Source organism: Eulemur rufifrons, chromosome 14, assembly GCF_041146395.1.
Source record: "Eulemur rufifrons isolate Redbay chromosome 14, OSU_ERuf_1, whole genome shotgun sequence".
Lineage (NCBI taxonomy): Eukaryota > Metazoa > Chordata > Mammalia > Primates > Lemuridae > Eulemur > Eulemur rufifrons.
In genome coordinates, this window is record NC_090996.1 from 34982531 (window position 1) to 35003191 (window position 20661).

The following is a 20661-nucleotide window of genomic DNA, read 5'->3' on the forward strand; positions in this document are numbered from 1 at the left end:
GGCCTTCCAGACCCTTTCCCGTGACCCTGCCCGGCCTGAGCCCCAGAGACTCCAGCGTGGGCAGGAGGTGAAGTTGGGGAACAGCCCAAGGGCCTCACGCTCAGCCCCGTGTTCCAGGTGCAGGCTACCACATGACACTGGTGAAGGAGCCACACTGCAACCCCGAAGGCGTCTCCCAGCTGGTCTACCACCACGTGCCCAACGCCACGCTGGAAAGCAGTGCCGGGGCCGAGCTGTCCTTTATTCTTCCCAAGGAGAGCACGCACAGGTACGCCTCCCACAGGGAGCACACACAGGTGCAGATCCAAGAAGGTACCCCCATGGGCTCAATGCTCAGAGTCACCTTCCCTGCCCTGGGTCAGTGGGCATCTCTCAGCCCTGGGCCCAGGGACAGTCAGCCACGGTGACTCTGTGTGGTTGGGTGCTGTGGGCCAGGCCTCCTGGGAAGGAAGAGCATAAGGGACCTGAATCAAAGGGGCACCCAGCACCCGCGTGCCATTCCCGCTCTCCCTCCTGACACCCGGTAGTCCTTGTGCAGCTGAGAATCTGTGGGTCTCGGCCAGAGAGCTCGAGTGTGGGCCCTGGCCTCCTCACCGTGTCGTCCATGGAGCAGAACCATCTTTTGCTCATTTGTGATTCAGTTTTATATGTTAATATCAATGATTTTTGTTGTGACTTTTTCCAGTTTGATTCTGTGGGATTGTTTTTCTACACAGATAGTACATTTAATATATCATATCTTCTCTCTTATGATTTTTTCTATTACTGATATTCTAAGAAAGTGTTTTCCTATTCTGCAATCAAATAAATGCTTGCCAGTTTCTTCCTTTTTTTTTAATTTTAGAGACAGGGTCTTCCTTTGTCACCCAGACTAGAATGCAGTGGCATCATCACAGCTCACTGCAGCCTCAAACTCCCGGGCTCAAGTGGTCCTCCTGCCACAGCCTCCTGAGTAGCCGGGACTATAGGCGTGTGCCACCGCGCCTGGCTGATTTTTTTAAATTTTTTGTAAAGATGGAGTCTCACTATGTTCTCCAGGCTGGGCTCGAGTGATCGTTTCACCTCAGCCTCCCAAAATGCTGGGATTACAGGCGTGAGCCACTGTGCCCGGCCGACTTGCCGGTTTCTTTTGATTTTTTGGGGTTTTTTTGTAATTCCATGTATGTGTTTGCTCTCAAAAAACATCTAGCAGGCCAAAGTGCTCACAAGATGTCCTGTGAGCAAGAAACAAGGTAGGGCAGGGGTACGTGGGAAATCTCAGTCCCCTCCTCTCAGTTTTGCCGTGAACCTAAAAACTTCTCTACAAAACCAAAGTCTTTAAAAAAGAAAAGGAAAGGAAAAAACCAAGAAATGAAACCATATGAACCTAGCTTTTATTATTTTTTTAAGTGGCATTTCAAAGAGTTAACCTCCTGTGGCCCCTGCCCCATTCTACAGGGAGGGGATTATTTAGGAACAAATTATCTAGAAAGTCACTGAGAAGCAACTTGTCACTCTGGGTCATTTTTTTTCAGGTTTGAAAGTCTTTTTGCGAAGCTGGAAAAGAAGCAGAAGGAGCTGGGCATCGCCAGCTTCGGGGCCTCTGTCACCACCATGGAGGAGGTCTTCCTTCGGTCAGTAGACCTGCGTCTCCGTCGGCCTAGGCCTCGGGCTGCGGAAGACTTTTTCAAAATGCAGCGATAAAGCGGTCACCTTGGTTCTGAGCTGACGCGCCCGTGTGAGGGTGGAGGAGCAGCCTGGGGTGGGCAGGGCAGTGGCTCTGGCAGAGCCCCCATCAGATGTGACAGTTGCTAACGCTGGTGCACACGGGAAACCACAGCCCACACGGGAGTGTGGAACCGCTGCCCAGCATGAGGCGTCAGGGAAGCGTGGAGGCTTGCCCAGCTTTTCTTAGGTTTACATCATCCTCGGGGGGTACCTGTGTCTGTAACCAACATAGGAAATTTAGCAGCATTTACAATCAGAGCGTGGCAGGGACGTGCCCCTGAAATCACCAACCCTGAGGGTCTCTGAAGCAGATCTGGTGGCTCATGGGCTCCAGCTCAACCTAGCACAGCCCAACACCAGGCACCTGCTGCAAGTCCTGCCAGCCTGCCCCTGCCGTCCCTCCACGCCTGTCCCTGGCCTGCCCATTCCAGGGTTGTCCTTGCTGGCGCACGTCATCTGCCTCCCAGCCTCACCCTGCTAGCAAGTGCCCCGACCTGCACCTTCCTGCCATCAGGCTGGCTGTACCACCCCCCTCCCCGGGCCACCACTGTGCCGTGCCCACCTTCTGTCCCTCTCAAAAGCCTGGTCATGAATGCTGACTGTCTGGGCAGTCTCCCTGGGCAGGGCCCCATCAGCTTGTCCCTCTGCCCTGGGCCTTGCTTGGCCGAGGACAGATGCTGCTCCGGAGATAACTGCTGATGAGTGAGTGAATGAATGAACGAGCAGAACAGTTGCTGGGGTTGCTTTGCTTCAGTGCCTCTGATAACAGCCCTCTCTCTGCCTCTCCCCGCTGCTGCGCGGGAGACAGCTTTGCCCCCCAGCCTGGGAGCACAGTGTGTGAGTGGTGCCTGTGTCCGCACAGGGTTGGGAAGCTGGTGGACACCAGCATGGACATGCAGGCCATCCAGCTCCCTGCCCTGCAGTACCAGCACGAGAGGCGGGCGAGCGACTGGGCAGTGGACAGCAACCTGTGCGGGGCCATGGACCCAACCGACGGCATCGGTGCCCTCATCGAGGAGGAGCGCGCCGCTGTCAAGCTGAACACTGGGGTGAGTGCTCCGGGCAGGTGGCATGGGAAGGTCGGTAGCCCCTGAGCCCCTCGTGTTAGCTGAAGCAGTGGAGAGCCCATGAGGGCAGACACGGGCCTCAGGAGGGTCAGTGCACTGGGCACAGGGCAGGTTACAGCTCGTGGGTCGGCAGGGAGAAGGGAAACGGAGCATTTTAATGGAGTGATAGAAATTTCTCAACGTTCTAACTCAGGCACAGTACTTTATCAAGAGCTTGCCTTTTATCCAGCTCAGTGCTAACAAGGCTTAGCATACTAGTCCCATTTTACAGATGGGAAACTGAGGCCTGGGCCAAAGTGGAATGGCCAGCATATGACAGAGCGAGGGTCTGGTCCCTGGTCAGCCTGACCCCGAAGCCCAGGTGCTCCCTGCATTTAGCGGGCTGTGAGGGACGATGCTGGGCAATTGGGCAGTCAGCCTGGGGAGCAGTGGGGAGGTTTGTCCGTCTGCTCACGCGTGAGCAGGGCCAGGGCCCTCCTGCACGGTGTGTCTCCATAGGGCAAGGGAAGGCAGGGGATCGCGACTGGTCCCAGATGTCCTGTGACATCAAACAGTGTCTGCCCCGCCTCCACGGCTGTGGTGAGCCCCCCTGGTTGGTGTGCAGACCCGTGTTGGGACCTGCAGGGATGTGGATAGCCATGCCCTCTGTGTCGTTTACTGAGCTCCTCCCATGGCCCCTGCAAGAAGCCCCAGGAGGCTCTTAGCGTGGTCCGGAGCGGTGCCAGCGTCACCTGAGTCCCCTCTGCCGCAGCTTGCCCTGCACTGCCAGCAGTTCTGGGCCATGTTCCTGAAGAAGGCTGCATACAGCTGGCGGGAGTGGAAGATGGTGGCAGCCCAGGTCCTGGTCCCAGTGACCTGTGTCACCCTGGCCCTCCTGGCCATCAACTACTCCTCTGAGATCTTCGACGACCCCATCCTGAAGCTGACCTTGGGTGCATATGGCAGAACCGTTGTGCCCTTCTCGGTTTCTGGGACCTCCCGGCTGGATCAGCAGCTGTCGGAGCACTTGAAGGACATGCTGCAGGCGGAGGGGCAGGAGCCACGCGAGGTGCTGGGTAAGGGCGTCCCGGGTCAGGGCCCAGTGGGCAGCCAGAGTCGCCTCGTGCCCGTGGCACCGTTGGCTTCTGGGACGGGTGGTTCCTGGCTGGGCACTGAGGGATCCTCACTAGCGCCCCTGGCGCTGTCCATTGTGACAATCACACATGCACCCTGACGTTGCCAGATGCCCCCCGAGAGGCAGATGGTGCTACCGAGTCAGAGGACTTGCCCCAGGGAGGCTGCAGACTTGGGCACGCCACTAGGGCCACACCGTGTCCTGAAGCTGCCTCTGTCAGGACCATTCCTAAGCGAAATGCAAGAGTTCAGTGGCCTTTTCTTTGTTTACTAGGCCGGTCACACTGTGCCTCCGTGTGACGTGGTGTTTTCCTCCAGCATCGTAAGACACGACTACCTCGAGCTTCTGACAGTCATAGCTGGATATTGCCCCAGGATTAGAACAGGGACTGTGCTCTGGTTAGATGGAACGTGCTGGAAGGTTTTTTCACCTTACTTCTCCCTCCCACTTCCTGACCAGCAGCGTTGAGGCTTGGCACTCTGGACAAACTCTCAACAGAAACTGGGTTCTTCTTAGGAAGAGGCTGCCTGCACCGCCAGCTCGGGGCGTGCAGCACGGTGCTGGGTGCCGCTGGACAGGCAGGCACCCGCGCAGCCCAGAGTCCCTGCTGGGCCATGCTGAGACAGCGGGGGCACCTCCATCTGTCATCTCCTGTGTCCCCTGACTCTGCCATTGCTCCCCAGGTGACCTGGAGGAGTTCCTGATTTTCAGGGCCTCGGTGGAAGGGGGAGGCTTTAACGAGCGGTGCCTTGTGGCGGTGTCCTTCAGAGATGTGGGAGAACGGACGGTCGTCACCGCCCTGTTCAACAACCAGGCCTACCACTCCCCAGCCACCGCCCTGGCCATCGTGGACAACCTTCTCTTCAAACTGCTGTGCGGCCCTCAGGCCTCCATCGTGGTCTCCAACTACCCGCAGCCCCGGAGCGCCCTGCAGGCTGCCAAGGACCAGTTCAATGAGTATGTCGTGCACTCCCCGCCCTGCCCACCAGGGCCCCTCCCGAGGACCGGCCACCATGGGCATTGCCAAGGGCTGTAGGACAGACAGAGCATCATTCCTGCCCTCCCAAAGCTGCTGGGGACCCTGCCCCCTCCTCAGCCATCCCTGCTTGCTCTTCCCTGTGACAGGTGCAGGGCCTGTCCCATGCCACATGGTCCTCACAGGGATGTCTGAGGGCTCAGAGGGCAGCTTTGCCTTCTCCTCCCAAACCCGCGCCCACCCCTGCTGGTCACCATGCTCACCAGCACTGCCCTCTCTGGTGGGGCAGCCAGTGTGGCCGTGCCCCCCACAGCACCTGCTGTGTACATAAGCCAGAGGCGGGAGAGGGAGGACAGCAGGACTCAGCAAGAATCAGCGTCCCTGTCCCTCAGTGGCCACACATTGGGAGCCTTGTCATGCCAAAGTGTGGGCAGGGCTGTCCCTCACCCCAGACACAGAGCCCCGGGACTCAGAGGAAGCCAAAGATTCCGCTAATTTCAAAGCAGTCTCTACTGGAGGGCCATTTCATCTCCACCCCTTTCTAGGCTGTGCCTGGGCCTTGTGATATCTGTGTCCCCTTCTGCTGGCCCCCTCCCTGCCCCAGAGCAGAAAGTCAACGGCCTCATCTCTGGGCCTGTGGCAGACTGCGGGCCCTTGAAACGTCACATGGGGTGTGGGAGACACTTTCCCTTCGAGACCCTTGAGGGACGCACAAAGGAGGCAGAGCCCAGGGGGGCCTCCAAACTGGGCAGGTGGTCAGCGGCCTGGTGGGCTCAGGACTGGGAGGTCGGGCTGAGGGGCTCAGGCTTGTTATGGTGACAGTGGACCAGGCAGAGGGATTTTTTGTTTTAACGGGTACAATTCCCTCACCACACAATCCCCCATTTATAGTCCACATCGCCACAACATAATTGTACAGAATGCTTTCATCACCCCAAAAAGGCACCACACCTGATAGCAGCCTCTCCCCATTCTCCCAACTCCTGCCCCCGGCAGCTGCTGATCTGCTTTGCCTCTAAGGCTCTGCCCGTCCGGGACATTTTACGTCAGTAACACGTGCCCTTTGCGTCAGGCCTCTCCTCGAGGTCCACCCATGTTGTAGTGTTATTGCTTCCTCCTGTTTTTTTTTTTTTTTTTTTTGTCAGATAATATTCCATTGTCCCAGCACCATTTGTTGAAACCATCAGGAGGTTTTAAAGCAAAAGAATAATGCTGCCAGAGCCTGTTTCTGGAAGGTGTTGCTGGCAACCAAATGCAGAGTCGAATGCACTTGGAGGGAGACTTTAGCTACTGCAGTGATCCAAGCATCTGACAGCAGGGAATGTTCCCCCAGAAGAAATGGGAAAGGCACAGGGGAAGTGGTACTGTCCCCCGAGTACATGTGGGGACAGTGGCTTGGAGCAGAGCAACGCTGCCACCAGTTGGGAGAGGAAGTCCCGAGGAGGAGCCGTTCTTTGGGCCGGGGGTGGGGGGTGGTCTTCCTGGTGCCGAGGCCCCCTGGCTGTAGCCTTCCCCCACAGCCCTCTTTAGAGGTCTGGCAGCCACACCCCACGCTCTGGACGGCAGTGACGGAGGACCTGCTCTTTCCCCCTCTCGACGTGCTGTGCTCTGCCCTGACCTGTCCTGTCCCCACAGGGGCCGGAAGGGCTTTGACATTGCCCTCAATTTGCTCTTCGCCATGGCCTTCTTGGCCAGCACGTTTTCAATCCTGGCGGTCAGCGAGAGGACCGTGCAGGCCAAGCACGTGCAGTTTGTGAGCGGAGTCCGTGTGGCTACTTTCTGGCTCTCCGCTCTGCTGTGGGACCTCATCTCCTTCCTCGTCCCCAGTCTGCTGCTGCTGGTGAGTGCTGGTGGCACTGGGTCCTTCCTGCAGACCACAGTGGGCTTGCCTCAGGGGCCCTGCAGGATTGGAGCCAGCCTGGGTGGCAGGAGGGTAGCTGGAGATGCCCCCAGCCTCTGCCCCTCTTGGGTGTGCGGGCCGAGCTGATGCCCGGTGCGGCTGCAGCAGCACGGGGAGAAGGGGAGCTGCTGGTCAGAGGGATCCCAGGGCTGAAAGCCACCTCGGGGCCAGACATGGCCTGTGGGGCCATCGGCCTGGGCTGGCTGATCTGTCAAAAGTGCTCCTGTCTGTCCCTGCCCGGCCCCGGGAGGTGCCTGCTGCTCTGCCTACTCACTGAGCCGCCTTGCCTGTGCTGCCGCAGGTGGTGTTCGAAGCCTTTGACGTGCGCGCCTTCACGCGGGACGGCCACATGGCCGACACACTGCTGCTGCTCCTGCTGTACGGCTGGGCCATCATCCCCCTCATGTACCTGATGAATTTCTTCTTCTCGGGGGCAGCCACTGCCTACACGAGGCTGACCATATTCAACATCCTGTCGGGCATTGCCACCTTCCTCATGGTCACCATCATGCGCATCCCAGGTGGGGGCACAGAGTCCCCCACCCCAATGGCCACCCTGGGGGCTGCACTGGCCACACAGGGGCGGCACTGACCCCAGGCAGAGGTGGGGCTCAGGCACTGGGTACCCAGCCCCTCTGCCCAAGGCAGCCCTGCTCAGCCAGCCATGGTGGGCAGGTGTCTGCGGCATCCCTTCCTGGGCAGCTTCGGCAGAGCTGGCAGGGGCGGCCCCTGGGAGGTACCACCTCACTTGGCACAGCAGGGACAAGGCCCTGTCCATGGAGGTGCCTGATCTGTGGGGCCACCTGGGGACCTGCCCTTCCCAGACTAGATCTGCCCTGGAGGCAGGTGTGGTGTGCCCTCCAGCGCTAACTGGTCTGTACCTCCTCACCACAGCGGTCAAATTAGAAGAACTTTCCAGAACCCTGGACCATGTGTTCCTGGTGCTGCCCAACCACTGTCTGGGGATGGCGGTCAGCAGCTTCTATGAGAACTATGAGACACGGAGGTATTGCACCTCCTCCGAAGTCGCTGCCCACTACTGCAAGAAGTACAGTGAGTGTCCTATGTCCTTGGATGGTCAGTCAGTTGTCACTGCAGAGGGGCTCCCACGCTCAGGGGCCTCCCCGTGTTCTGAGCGGCCTGGCGCTCACCCATCATCTGCATCCACCTCACCACCCCATGCCAGCCGCCCGGCTCCTGCCCTAGACTCAGTCTCCTGCTGCCTTTCTCTTACAAGGACACTGTCATTAGCTGTAGAGCCTGCCCTAAATCCCGTATCTCACCTCGAGACCCTTACCTAATTACATCTCCAGAGACATTAATCTCAGCAAGGTCACACTCTAAGGTTTGGGAGATAGGACTTGGACCTACCCTTTGGGGCCACCCTCAGCCCACCACGAACCCCTTCTGTGCCTGGAACAGTCTCCCTCCCGCATCTGCAGGCAGCTTGGAGCCCCCTCTACAGAGCCCTGCACGCACCTCTTGGGGAGGCCCAGTCTCTCTGCCTGGTTCCTGCCGTGTCGTCACATGTATGACAGCATTTGTGACTGCTTGTCATGTGCTTGTCGCCTCCCTAAACTGCCCTATGCCAGTTTTTGTATCTCAGCACAGTCCCCAGCTCAGGGAAGCGGGTGTGTGAGGACACGAGGGTGCACGGGGGCACCTTGCCCGGCAAAATCTCCAAGAGGAACGGGAAGTACTTCAGGCTCTCACATGGGGTGACAGACACAGGGTGCACTTGGAGCAGGAGGAACGTGGCGCCTCACAGAGGGGCTGGGCACAGGCACCTCATGCTGCTGGGGACCGGGTCGGGGAGGGTGTCCCAGGCCGTGGGCTCAGCGTGTCTCCTTGGCCTGCACAGACATCGAGTACCAGGAGAACTTCTACGCCTGGAGGGCCCCGGGGGTTGGCAGGTTCGTGGCCTCCATGGCTGCCTCAGGGTGTGCCTACCTCACCCTGCTCTTCCTCATCGAGACCAACCTGCTGTGGAGACTCAGGACCTTCCTCTGTGCCTTCCGGAGGAGACAGACGCTGGTGAGTGGCTCCTGGGCAGCTCGGGGACGCTGGCCGATGCTCCCCACGCCTCCACCTGGGCCCAGCACGAGGGGCTGCGTCCACCTCCCTCACTCCGTCCCCCACAGCGGTCAGGCTTCCTCATGGCCAGCCTACTTGCGGCCTCAGCGCGGCATGGCAGGGCCCAAGTGCACTGTCCACCCGGGCAGGGGCACGGCCCTTACCCCTTGCAAGGGCTCTCAAGTCCTGAGCCCCGGTGCCTCGGGGTCGGCCTGGGGCCTGGGGCCGTCCTCCTCGTTTTTTCAGATACACTTCAAGTCTCCATGCCCCCCATCCCCCCACAAACAAGTGAAACAAAACCTGTTGAGACTGCATCGGATGGACAGCTCAACCTGGTGAATTAGCTTCTTTAGGATATTCAGACTTCTCAGCCTAGTGCGGTGGCTCACCCCTGTAATCCTAGCACTCTGGGAGGCCAAGGCGGGAAGATCGCTTGAGGTCAGGAGTTTGAGACCAGCCTGAGCAAGAGCAAAAAGTAGGAATATTTCCTACAAAAAATAGGAAAATTAGCCAGGCATGTTGGTATGCACCTGTGAGTCCCAGCTACTCGGGAGGCTGAGGCAGGAGGATCGCCAGACCCCAGGAGTTCAAGGTTACAGGGAGCTATGATGATGCCACTGCACTCCAGCCTGGGCAACACAATAAGACCCTGTCTCAAAAAAAAAAAAAAAAAAGACTTCTCCAAAAACGAGTTTCCTTCCACATGTGAAAATCTCTTACATGCCCTCAGGAGTTCTGATTTTCTCCGTGAGTCGGTGTGATTCCTATTCCCTGGTAGCATATGTTTCCTAGTGCTAATTTCAGTCTGTAAGGCCCCTCGGCCTTCTAGTGAAAAGTCTGAGTTGCACACGTGGGGCCTGACGGGGCGAAAAGCCTGGAGACCTTAGTCTTGCCAACCTACCTCACAATCTCTGGCCTCACCTCCTCCCTCGGAGGGACTCCTGCGGCTGGGCTTCCCTCACGTGGTCTTTGACTTGAACAATCAGGCAGAACTGTGCGCCCGGACGTCGGTGCTTCCTGAGGACCAAGATGTGGTAGACGAGAGGAGCCGGGTCCTGGCCCCCAGCCTGGACTCCCTGCTCGACACGCCTCTGGTCATCAAGGAGCTGTCCAAGGCAAGGCTGGGACGTGGGGCCCTTCCCACCGGTTGTCCCTGGGGTCTGGCCCCGTCCCCGGAAGCTTGCAGGGGCTGAGGCCCCGGGTCACTCTGGTGGGTCTCCAGGCTTCCTCATTCTGGCATTTTCCATCGGGCACCCGCAGGTGTACGAGCAGCAGGTGCCCCTCCTGGCCGTGGACAAGGTCTCCCTTGCAGTCCAGAAAGGGGAGTGCTTTGGCTTGCTGGGTTTCAACGGAGCTGGGAAAACCACAACTTTCAAAATGCTGACTGGGGAGGACAGCATCACTTCTGGGGACGCCTTCGTCGGGGGCCACAGCATCAGCTCTGACATCGGGAAGGTGGGCACAGCCAGGTGGCCCCACGGGGGGCGATGGGCAGGCATGACAGGGGGAACCCAGGAGGAAGGGCTGGAGCCACCCTCTGGCTCCCAGTGGGCACAGCACACGCTTGTGGATGGCAGGACAAGGCAGTGACCAGGCCAGGCCAGGCAGGTGACGGGGAGGAGAGACATGTGCCAAACCCGTGAGCGCTGAGAGGCACGTCCTGCACTGATGGTGGCTGTTTGTGTCCAGGCAACTGGGGTGTGGGCTTAGAGGCCTTGCAGAAGTGAAGGCCCAGGACCCACCACAGTTTCCCCACATTGGGCTGAACCCCACAGGCTGCCCCCCAGGGTAGGAGTGGACCAGAGGCAGCCATCCTGCCCCTGCCCCTGCCCCTGGAGCCCGTGCAGAAGGTCCCCCGTGTGCCGAGCAGAGCTGGGGACACAGAAAGGCAGAGAGCCCGAGAGGTGGCCTTGGGTCCTGCCACAGCTGGTAGCAGGGGCTCTGGACTGTGGCCCCGGGGCCAGAGCACACTAGGTCCTCTCTGGAGAAAGGCTCATTGTGGGACTCAAAGAGTCCCCCAGATAGTGTCCCAAGGCCTACGAGCACTGCAAAAAAAAACAGACAAAGGCGATGGCACCATGGCTGGAATCCATACTCCAGGCCCCACCGGAGGGACAAACTCACAGGCCTCAGATCTGCAGGTGTCAGGCCCAGGTTATACAATAACTGCTCACTGTGTTGAAGGAAGTAAGTTATGCGACTGGACATACACGCAGGAGAGAGGGCACTACATGTGACCTAGACATGCATGTATCAGAGTCCCAGGAGGAAAGGAGAGGGAACGGGGAAGGTAGCAGCCAAAGACATACTGGCTACGAGTTCTTCCCAAACCCACTAAAAACAGACTCTGGAAGCCTGAGGACTCCAAGGAAGGTGAAGAAAGCCAGTCTCTGGAATTCACAGAACCCAGGCACACCTGTCCCCCGCCAGCTGCCGAAGGTAGCTGAGCAGGTGGTGGCTGGCAGCCCTGAGAGGCCACATGGTGGCGTCCTGGCTCTGCTGGATGTGGCCACCTACTCAGAGAACAGCTGCTGTGCCACTGACCAAGCGATGCCCACCACGAAGGAGCTGCCAGCAACATCTCCCGTTAGAGGGGAAGAAAGGCAGGCCTGGCACATGTTAGATGTTCACCATCTATCTGGGAACAAGGGAGCGGATGACCAGCTACGAGCTGTACAGTCTTCCGTGTGAGGTTTGCACGGGAATCATGTCACATGCTCAGTGAACCCATTCTCACGCCACGCTGATCCTGCAGCTGCCTGTGGTGGACCTGGCTCCGGGCTACACCCTGCTGGCCTGTGACTTCAGAGTGGGAACCAAGCGATGGGGTGCTTCAAGCAGGTCTGGGAGCCTGGGCCTGGCCAGCAAAGCCCTTCCTGTGTCCCTGCTAAGCACTGCTCAGTGAGAGTCAGCTGTGGGCAGCTGCCACGGCCTGGGCACAGCTCCACAGACCACCCTGGACAGACCCTGGAGGCCAGAGACAGGCTGAGGTGGGCACCTGCGGGGCTTCCCTCTGATCTCCCGGCCGTTTCTAACCCCAGGTGCGGCAGCGCATCGGCTACTGCCCACAGTTTGACGCTCTGCTGGACCACATGACCGGCCGCGAGATGCTGGTTATGTACGCCCGGCTCCGAGGCATCCCTGAGCGCCACATCGGGGCCTGTGTGGAGAACACTCTTCGGGGCCTGCTTCTGGAGCCACACGCCAACAAGCTGGTCAGGACATACAGGTGCGACCTGCACCCAGCCTGGGCCCTTCCCAGGGAGAGGGCGGGGTGTCCTGAGCAAACTGAGCACAGAGCAGAAGCGACTGTGCAGGCCAGTGGCCGAAGCTCCTGCCCACAGGCCCAGGACTGAGCCGGGATTTGGGAGCATGAGTCAGGCAGTGCTGGGCGAGAGGGGCTGCCCTGGCGGTTCCTACAGCCTGGACACCAGACCAGCTGCTGAGTGACGTCAGGGACCTCTCAGGCCCCTCAGGTGCAGGCCGACGGTGCTCCTGCTCTACGCGGGAGCGTGGCCCGAGCCCCGGGCTCTGCTTTCTCTGGAGGCTTTCCAGGCACGCGCCGCCCGCCCCTTCACCACGGGTTGCTCTGCAGTCACTGCGCTCGGGCCTCTGCTGGGACCCGGAGCCTGTGCTAACCTGGCATCCCTCTGCCCACAGTGGCGGTAACAAGCGGAAGCTGAGCACCGGCATCGCCCTGATTGGAGAGCCTGCGGTCATCTTCCTGGACGAACCGTCCACCGGCATGGACCCCGTGGCCCGGCGCCTGCTCTGGGACACCGTGGCCCGGGCCCGCGAGTCCGGCAAGGCCATCGTCATCACCTCCCACAGGTAGAGCCCGGGTCTCTGTGGGTCAGTGGCAGAATCAGAATCAGGTCCATGAGAGGGCTGGGCTGGCAGGGGCCGAGTCGCAGACCTGTCGGCAGCTGGCATAGAGTCTGCGAGGAGATCCTCAGGCCCTACGCGTGGACCACGGTCCCACCACGGGAACCAGGAACAGCCTGATCTGGGTGTGGACACCTTCCTGTCTGCACAAGCCTTTGACACCCAGGGCAGGCAGGCGTCAGCGTCCCCCAGCCCTGTCTCAGGCCTCTGCCCCTCTCCCCAGCATGGAGGAGTGTGAAGCCTTGTGCACCCGGCTGGCCATCATGGTGCAGGGCCAGTTCAAGTGCCTGGGCAGCCCCCAGCACCTCAAGAGCAAGTTCGGCAGTGGCTACTCCCTGCGGGCCAAGGTGCGGAGCGAAGGCCAGCAGGAGGCGCTGCAGGAGTTCAAGGCGTTCGTGGACCTGACCTTCCCAGGTGTGTGCCAGCACTGGCAGCCCCCACCAGGTGGGCCCTGGGCCCCTGCCTGGCCCTCTCCCAGCCACTGTGCAGAGGGTATCTGTGCCTCACCCCTGCCAAGTCCCATCTCCCTGACCCCTGGGACAAGGGCCCCCTCCAGCCCAGCCCTCACAGGAACACGGTCTCCCTGTCGTGCAGGCAGCGTCCTGGAAGACGAACACCAAGGCATGGTCCATTACCACCTGCCGGGCCGTGACCTCAGCTGGGCCAAGGTGAGCGCAGGGCCTGCAGCCCCACTGCTGGGGCTGGGCAAGGTCCCTCCAGGAGCTGCCAGGCTCTCCCTGCCCATTTTTCCTCCAACACCCACCCTAACATCTGCCAAATTTGGGGTTTTATATCCAAAATATTGAAGTTGGGAGGAATTCAGCATAAAACAAGAAACCGGCCCAGAGGGGCACAGCTGGCTGTAGGTCATCCTTTCCCTAGAGCACAGTGGACCTCACAGGCAGACTTCTCGCTGGGGCTCTGGGCCAGGGCTGGGCACAGTGGGGCCTGGGGGCCCTGCCAGCTGCTCATTGCCAGAGGACTCCCAGGTCCAGCTGAGGAGCCTGGCCCTAGCCTCTCTTACCAGTGGCTTTTCCGCTTCCCAAAGGTGTTTGGCATTCTGGAGAAAGCCAAGGAGAAGTATGGAGTGGATGACTACTCCGTGAGCCAGATCTCCCTGGAGCAGGTCTTCCTGGGCTTCGCCCATCTGCAGCCGCCTGCCACCGAGGAGAGCCGATGAGGGGCCCGCTGCTGCCTCGCGGGTGCTGTGCAGGGACAGGACGAGCCAGTGCGCAGGGTGCCTCCTCTCCCTCTGGGTTTATCTTATCCTTTATTTTTAATCACTGTTTTCTATGATGGACGTGAAAAAATCAAGGTGGTGTGCACAGAGGGACCAAGTACGTCAGGACCCTCCCGTCGGGATCAGCATGCTGACACCCACTTCCGCAGGCAGACTGGATTCACGTCCCCAGACTACGAGCATGGGCAAGCCCTGGGGTCCTTGGGTGGACAGCTGTCCCAGGAAGGGACTGCAGCTGACCTGGGGGTGCACACACAGAGAGGACCCGGCGACATGTCCGTGTTTACACGTGACACTAAACTCCCCTGGGGAGGAAATGAGAAGTCAGCCGGGATGAACTGTAGCACAGCCCCCAGGCTGCCAAGGACAGACCGAAAAGTCACAAGTCACCATCTGTGAAGGGAAGATGTTGGCCATGATCGTGCTGGGGCCTTCACGTCCGGGGCAGCCCAGGAAGCGTCCTCGGTGCACCATTCCTTATGGTGTGGGGGCCAGGCACCATCCCAGGAGCATATTCCGGAAGCCTCCAGTGCAGGGAAGGAAGGGGCCAGACAGGAAGCACAGTCCTCTGTTCCCAGCACTGCGCCTGGGAGAAGTCACTGGCCCCAGGACAGTCAGGGACCACTACAAGCACTGAGCAGCTGTCTCTCAAGGCCACACTGAACACGCTGTGAGTCTATCCAGAAAATAAAGGCTGAGGGGACATGATCACAGTCTGCGTCACACATGAATGGGGGTCGAGGGCTCCATCATTCACCCAAGGTCCAGGCATGAGGCTCTGGTATCAAGGTTCCATCAAACAAAAGCAGGAATTGCTTTTCCCAGTAGGGAGACACCCCAGTGACCTGAGGCGAAGGAACAGGCTCAAAACACAGAAAAGCAGGTCAGATAAACGCCCACCAGCCAGATCCCCAGTCTGCAGCCAAAGAGAGCGTGTGGGCTGGCGTGAGAGGCACCTGGGTGGGCAGGAGGCCCCGGCTCTGGGACCACCATGGGCCTCGTGCCCCTCCATTCACGCTGTTACTTCTCATGGTTTTCTGCAACCTTGCGATCGGATCCCTGTGCCCTATACATGCCCTTAGATTTCATAATTCTGGAAAAAATTTTTCATCACTTTGACTCACTTGGGACAATTTCAAATTTGTCTTCTTACCAGTCCCTGGAAGTTTATGAAAGCTGGAAAGTTTCCAGGAGCTTTTTATTCCCTTTAAAATCCTTCAAACTATCATCATTTAGTTCCACACTGGAAAAAATAAACTTAGGGAGGGGCGGCTGTGGCCTAAACACTGTCCAGGAGAAAAGAGCCAAGAGGTGGGCCCGGCCCAGTCCCTCATCAGCTGCCTCAGCAGCCACAGCCTGTGGGGTTGGGAGGACACAGAGCCCAGGGCACGTGGACAACCGACAGCCCCACTACAGGGCGTCCTTGGACTTGTTTCTAAGTCCACATGTTAGAGATTTAGGAATCTGTCATTTTCCTCCTTCGATACCACAAAAAAGGGTGTGAGGAAGGCGTCCAGGACTGAAGGCACGGCCCACGGGAGGCACGGCACGTGCACCCAGCCTGTGTGGCCAGGACATGCAGAGGAGCCTGGCCACCCCTCTCCTGGGTGTGGGACACTGCCAACAGAGGTCTTTACGCGAGAAGTTTAAATTTCACAACCAGAAATCCTTCTCAGGGAGATGACCCGCAGCCATAGAGGGGGTGACATGGGCACAGCCAAGGCCACTGTGTGGGGACCACGGGACAGGCGCATGCAGAGCTGGGGGAGAGTGGTATCTGTGGGGCAGCCCAAGGCACCCAAGGGGCAATCCCGTCAGCGGGCACCCAGGAGCAGGAGGGGTTCACCCGGCGTCCCCAAGGCCACCATTCAGTGATGGAGCCGAGTCCTCGAGGACAGAAGCCTGATGGTTTGGGCGGTGGCAGTTCCAAGCCCAAGGGGACAGAGGTTGGGAAGGGGCCATGGACTCAAGCAACAGGAGTCTGCCCTGCTTCCCGCCACCCTATCCGCGGGGCACCTCCTCTAGACTGCGTGGGCCCAGGGGCTCTCTGGAGACGCCTCCGTGGAGACTCAGCTCCTGTCCCGCTTCCACCCCGCGGCTCAGTGAGACATGGGAGGGAAGGTTTTGCCTCCGCTGCTCTGCACGGCCTGGCCTCGAGCTCCCCCAGGGCAGACGCCTGATGGGGCTGAGAGCCAGACCCATGGAAGATCTTGTGTTTATTGTCCCCCAAGTCCTGCCCAGTCCATTGGCACAGCTCAGCTGAAAAACACTTGGACAGTGGTCACTGCACCAAGAACAAGGGTCAGGGGAGAATGTGCCATGGGGCTGGGCCAACACTGAGCGCCTCCGCGGCCCTCATGGGACAGGCAGGCCACCAGGCAGCGCCAGCCACAGGTCAGGGAACCCACCCCCAGAAAACCCTGATCACAGTGGTTTAAACAAGTTTATTTCTCAGCTGTGTTCTAAGTCTGGAGGAGGCAGTCCAGGGCTTTGCCACCTCCAGGGTCTTGGGGAGCCAAGCTCCACCTGCCTGCTCCCCACCCTGGTGAGGGCCTCTCTCCTCGAGGTCACCTCTTGGTCTGGAATCAGCAGGAAGCAGGGGACGGGGCGACAGAAGGGCACCTTTGGCTGACCCAGAACCTTCAGACAACTCCCAGATGTCACTGGCTTCCACATGCCTAGTTCTGCTCAGAACGTAGGCAGCTACGCCAAGCACAGGGAACCCAGGCAGGACATGACCACAGACCCACCACAGGCACAGAGGGCAGGATCTGTGTCCCTGTGGAGGTGGCCCCCAACCCCAGCAGTGTCCACCTGAGCTGGTGAGATCCCACTGCACACAAGGCACCCCTCTGGCAGAAGTGGCCATACCCCACGGCCTCCCCCCATGTGCCCCAGAGCGTCCTGGCCCTTTGGTTGCAGGGACTCAGAAAAGCAAAGCCAACAGGACCATTTCCTGCTGGGCAAATTCCAGTCACAGATGTTTAGTCCAGGATTCCAGGGGGAGCCAAGGTCGCCTGAGTCCTAGGGACTCCCAGCCTGGTCTCTGAGAGCAGCCAAGAAGACGGAGGCAGGAGCCCAGCGAGGAGGAGTGAGCCAAGGCCAGAGACAGCAGCGCAGCTGCGAGCTGTCTGAGGATGACCACACACACCAGCCGGACAGGAGCTGGCCTGGCCCCTCAGCCCACCCCAGAACCCCAGCCCAGCCTGTCGCTTCCCTGAACACACAGAGGAGGCAACGTCCCAAGGCTGCAGGGCAGTCAGACCTGACACCTGCAGGGCCAGGGCCTGGGGTGACAGAGAAGGGGTTCCGCTAGGCCAGCCCAGGGCTAGAACCCCAGCCAGGGCAGTGTTGCCTCTGCTCCACCTCTGGGGGGCAGCATGATGCTCACGGTGTCAGCCAGCTGGGCCCTCTGGGACCCCCCCCCCCCCCGCCCCCGCCTCCCAGAGGGTCTATGTGAAGGCCAGTGCTGCGTGTGCTAAAGGCCACAGCCTGCCCTGCACACACGTGTGAGGGACTGTCCTGGGTAGGGCAGCCTGGGCCCCGCCTGAGCCCACTCCAGCATGGAGGAGATGACCCAGCACTGAAGTCAGAGTCAGGCTGCGCACCCCCGCCCAGCAGGTACGCCCCTCCCTCCAACATGAGGCCCCATGCCTGACCCCTGGCTCAGGTCCGACCTGACCCCTGGCAAGCTCTTGCAGCCCCACTGCCTTCCCCAAAGGAGCCCCACACGAGGCCTCACCACAGTGCCCCCAGGACCCTGCAGCCACCCTGCACCCCCAGGAGGCCGGCAGGAGTCAGGCCGGTGCTGGGCGGGGCCCCCTCCTCACCTGATGGGCCCTCGGGCCGGGCCGGGCTTCGGGAAGGCAGGCAGGCATAGGGTGAAGCAGTGGGGCTGGGCCCGGGGAGCGGGGGCCCTGCCTTCCTTCCTCAACACACGGGGCTGCCCAGGCCCCGCTCCTGGGGCCCGGCCCACACCCCACAGACGCCAACATCAGATGCCTCCAGGTAGGAGAAGCTCCACATCAACTGGCTGCAGATGGCACCAGGGCAGCTGGGCCTGGTCAGTACGCCAGCCTAGCCAGAGGCCCAGCCAGCTCCCAGCCTGCCCGAGACCACCTGGGTGGGCAGCTCAGGTGTCTTGACCCTTGGCTTCCTCATGGCAGAGATGGACACATGGCTTTCGGTGTGAGAATGAGCACAGGCTCCCAAGTCTACCACTCAGGAGGGGGCCTGTGGGAGGAGCCTCAGGCCCTGATGGTCCCCTACCCCTGAGGATGCACCCCTGGAGCAGGGAGGCCTCTCGCAACTGCAGACTCTCCCAGCTGGCCAAATTCGCCCTGAACCCACTGCCTGGCTGGCCCTTTTGGACCCAGCCCCACCCCCTCCTCAGGTGCCAGGCCTTGGTGACTGCCCCCTTGGCAGCTCCTCTTCTACTGCCTCCCCCAAGGTCACCAGTCATAACCTTCTCTTCCACCAAGGTAGGCCACACCTGCCCTCAGCCTACAGCCCGGTTTTAGCAGTGGGTAGAAGTGTTTCCTTGACACAGTTTACGAGGGGATGCATTGCCTGGCCAAAGCTCCTGGCGACACACTGTGACCTCCACCACAGCCCAGGCTATCACTGACCCTCACAGTGTCCTGGGCCACCAGGTCCGACGATGGGCACTGCAGAAGCCATCGGGCACATAGAGGATGAAGGCAGGGAGAACATTCTGCCTTAACAAGCACTCAAAGTCAGACCAGACTCAAATCACCCGCAGGTGACCCTCAGCCCTGGGAAGGCAGCTCAGGACACTGGCCAGAGCCCACAGGATGCCTGTGACACAGCATTCCAGGGCTCTAGCCAGCTACCAAATGTCCCATCCAGAGGGCTGAAAACCCCCTGAGGTCCCAAAGGCCCCAGCTCCACAGCTCTCAGCCTCCCAGGCCCCAGCAGATTTAGGGCGGTGGGTGCGGGAAGCGCCAGAACTCCTGGAAGGATGGTGGTGGAGCTAGTAGACTCCAGAATTTAATTTTAATTCTTTTTAGAGACAGGGTCTCACTCTGTCCACCCAGGCTGGGGTGCAGTGGCATCATCATAGCTCACTGCAGCCTCGAACTCCGGGACTCAAGTGATCCTCCCGCCACAGCCTCCCAAGCAGCTGGAACTGGAGGTATGCACCACCACAACTGGCTTAATTTGTAGAGACAAGGGCCTCAATACATTGCCTAGGCTGGTCTCAAACACCTGGCCACAAGTGATCCTCCTGCATCAGCCTCCCAAAGTGCTGGGATAACAGATGTGAGCCACTGCACCTGGCCAACTCCAGAATCTTACACTCTCATGTTTCTTCCAAACATGTTTCTGCCAATTCTCAAAATGGCAAAAGTCAGGATGCTCAATTTTTAAAGCTTGACAGCTGATAGCACTTTTCATAACAAAAATCAGTAACATTTAGAAACAAATTTGATTAAATTCATAAGTGTCTGAATAAATCATGCTTTTGGATTTAATATAAAATGTGTTAAAGTTTATATGCAGCCCACATTAAATTACTTTAGAGCATTAAAAAAAGCAGAACATAATGAGTGCAGTGCGCACTGTCTAGGGGATGGACACGTTTGAAGTTCTGACGGGGGTGGGAGTGGCAAGGGCAATATACGTAACCTAAACTTTTGTACCCCCACAATATGCAGAAATAAGAATAATAATAAAAAAAAAAAGCAGAAAGCTGACCACCTGTCAGCCCAGGTGGTTCTGTCCCTGACCCTCCTCTCCTCATGGTGGTGTCACCAGGCTGCCCCCCTAGGGTGTCAGTGCTGCCCTGAGCACAGGCTCTGGGTGTGGGGCCCTTCAAGAGCCTTTCTGTGCACGGGGCTCCACTGCCTCCAACTCCATCTGCTGCCTGCCTTGACCGCCAAGGCCCCCCATCCCCCAAGGCCAACCCTCCCAGGGCCCTTCCTTGCAGCAGGGAGGGGCTGTTCCACTTACCCCTTCATGCTTGGCCACGGCAGATATGACAGTAAAGCAGAGAATTAAACTTATTGTAAATGCTCTGCACATCAAACAGGGCGGCGGGGATGCCTGGACCAGACTGGGCCTGCCAACCTCCACCCACAGGAATGAACGGGGGCTCGGTGGAGTGGAGTCAGGCGGTGGCTCCTCCACTCAGCTGTCCTTTGTCCTCAACTCCGTGGACATCCCTCAGCCTAGGACAAAGGGCTAGAAGCACACTTTGACACCCCTGGACAGGACCAGAGGGAGTGAGCTTGGGAAGGGAGTCACCATACACTGGCTGGAAAAAGTACTGCAGGGAAGAGAGCAGTGACTGCAGACCCGGTCCCCTCCGTCCATCCCACGTCACCCAGCGGCACCCTGGACTCTTTCCTGTTTTCCGCATTTACATCTAACATCCCCGAGTCACGTTGGTTCCCTCCTCCAAAAGGTGGGCACGGATCTGTCCTCTTCTCTCTTCCTTGCTGCCACCAAGCTGTTCAGCCAACATCTGGGGCTGAGTGCGCCTGCCTTCCTTGCACAAATGATCACAGAGCAACGACTGCTTGCCAGGCACAGAGGGGGACGCGGGAGACACAGCAGTGAACAAAGCCCGCCAGGTGCTCACCCTCTCAGTGCCGGGCATTGCTCCCTCAGCCCCTCCACTGTCCTTCCCGGAAAGCCCGACAGTCTCCCCGCCCGGGCCCTCCACCGGCCTCTGGG

The 20661-nt window shown here is 59.4% G+C and overlaps 1 protein-coding gene across 1 annotated transcript in view; it reads left to right on the forward strand.

The window, feature by feature from the left end:
• ABCA3 (ATP binding cassette subfamily A member 3) overlaps nucleotides 1-14096 on the forward strand; it is a 32862-nt gene extending 18766 nt beyond the window's left edge. Inside the window, exons 16-31 of the mRNA XM_069486280.1 lie at nucleotides 118-268; nucleotides 1515-1613; nucleotides 2570-2756; nucleotides 3526-3829; nucleotides 4572-4845; nucleotides 6500-6704; nucleotides 7066-7285; nucleotides 7659-7817; nucleotides 8626-8798; nucleotides 9824-9952; nucleotides 10098-10292; nucleotides 11879-12066; nucleotides 12498-12668; nucleotides 12946-13136; nucleotides 13317-13390; nucleotides 13771-14096. Coding sequence (XP_069342381.1) covers nucleotides 118-268; nucleotides 1515-1613; nucleotides 2570-2756; nucleotides 3526-3829; nucleotides 4572-4845; nucleotides 6500-6704; nucleotides 7066-7285; nucleotides 7659-7817; nucleotides 8626-8798; nucleotides 9824-9952; nucleotides 10098-10292; nucleotides 11879-12066; nucleotides 12498-12668; nucleotides 12946-13136; nucleotides 13317-13390; nucleotides 13771-13902 — 2852 coding nt within the window. The 3' untranslated portion in view covers nucleotides 13903-14096. The remainder of the gene's footprint in view (nucleotides 1-117; nucleotides 269-1514; nucleotides 1614-2569; nucleotides 2757-3525; nucleotides 3830-4571; nucleotides 4846-6499; nucleotides 6705-7065; nucleotides 7286-7658; nucleotides 7818-8625; nucleotides 8799-9823; nucleotides 9953-10097; nucleotides 10293-11878; nucleotides 12067-12497; nucleotides 12669-12945; nucleotides 13137-13316; nucleotides 13391-13770) is intronic.
• Nucleotides 14097-20661: the final 6565 nt, after the last annotated feature.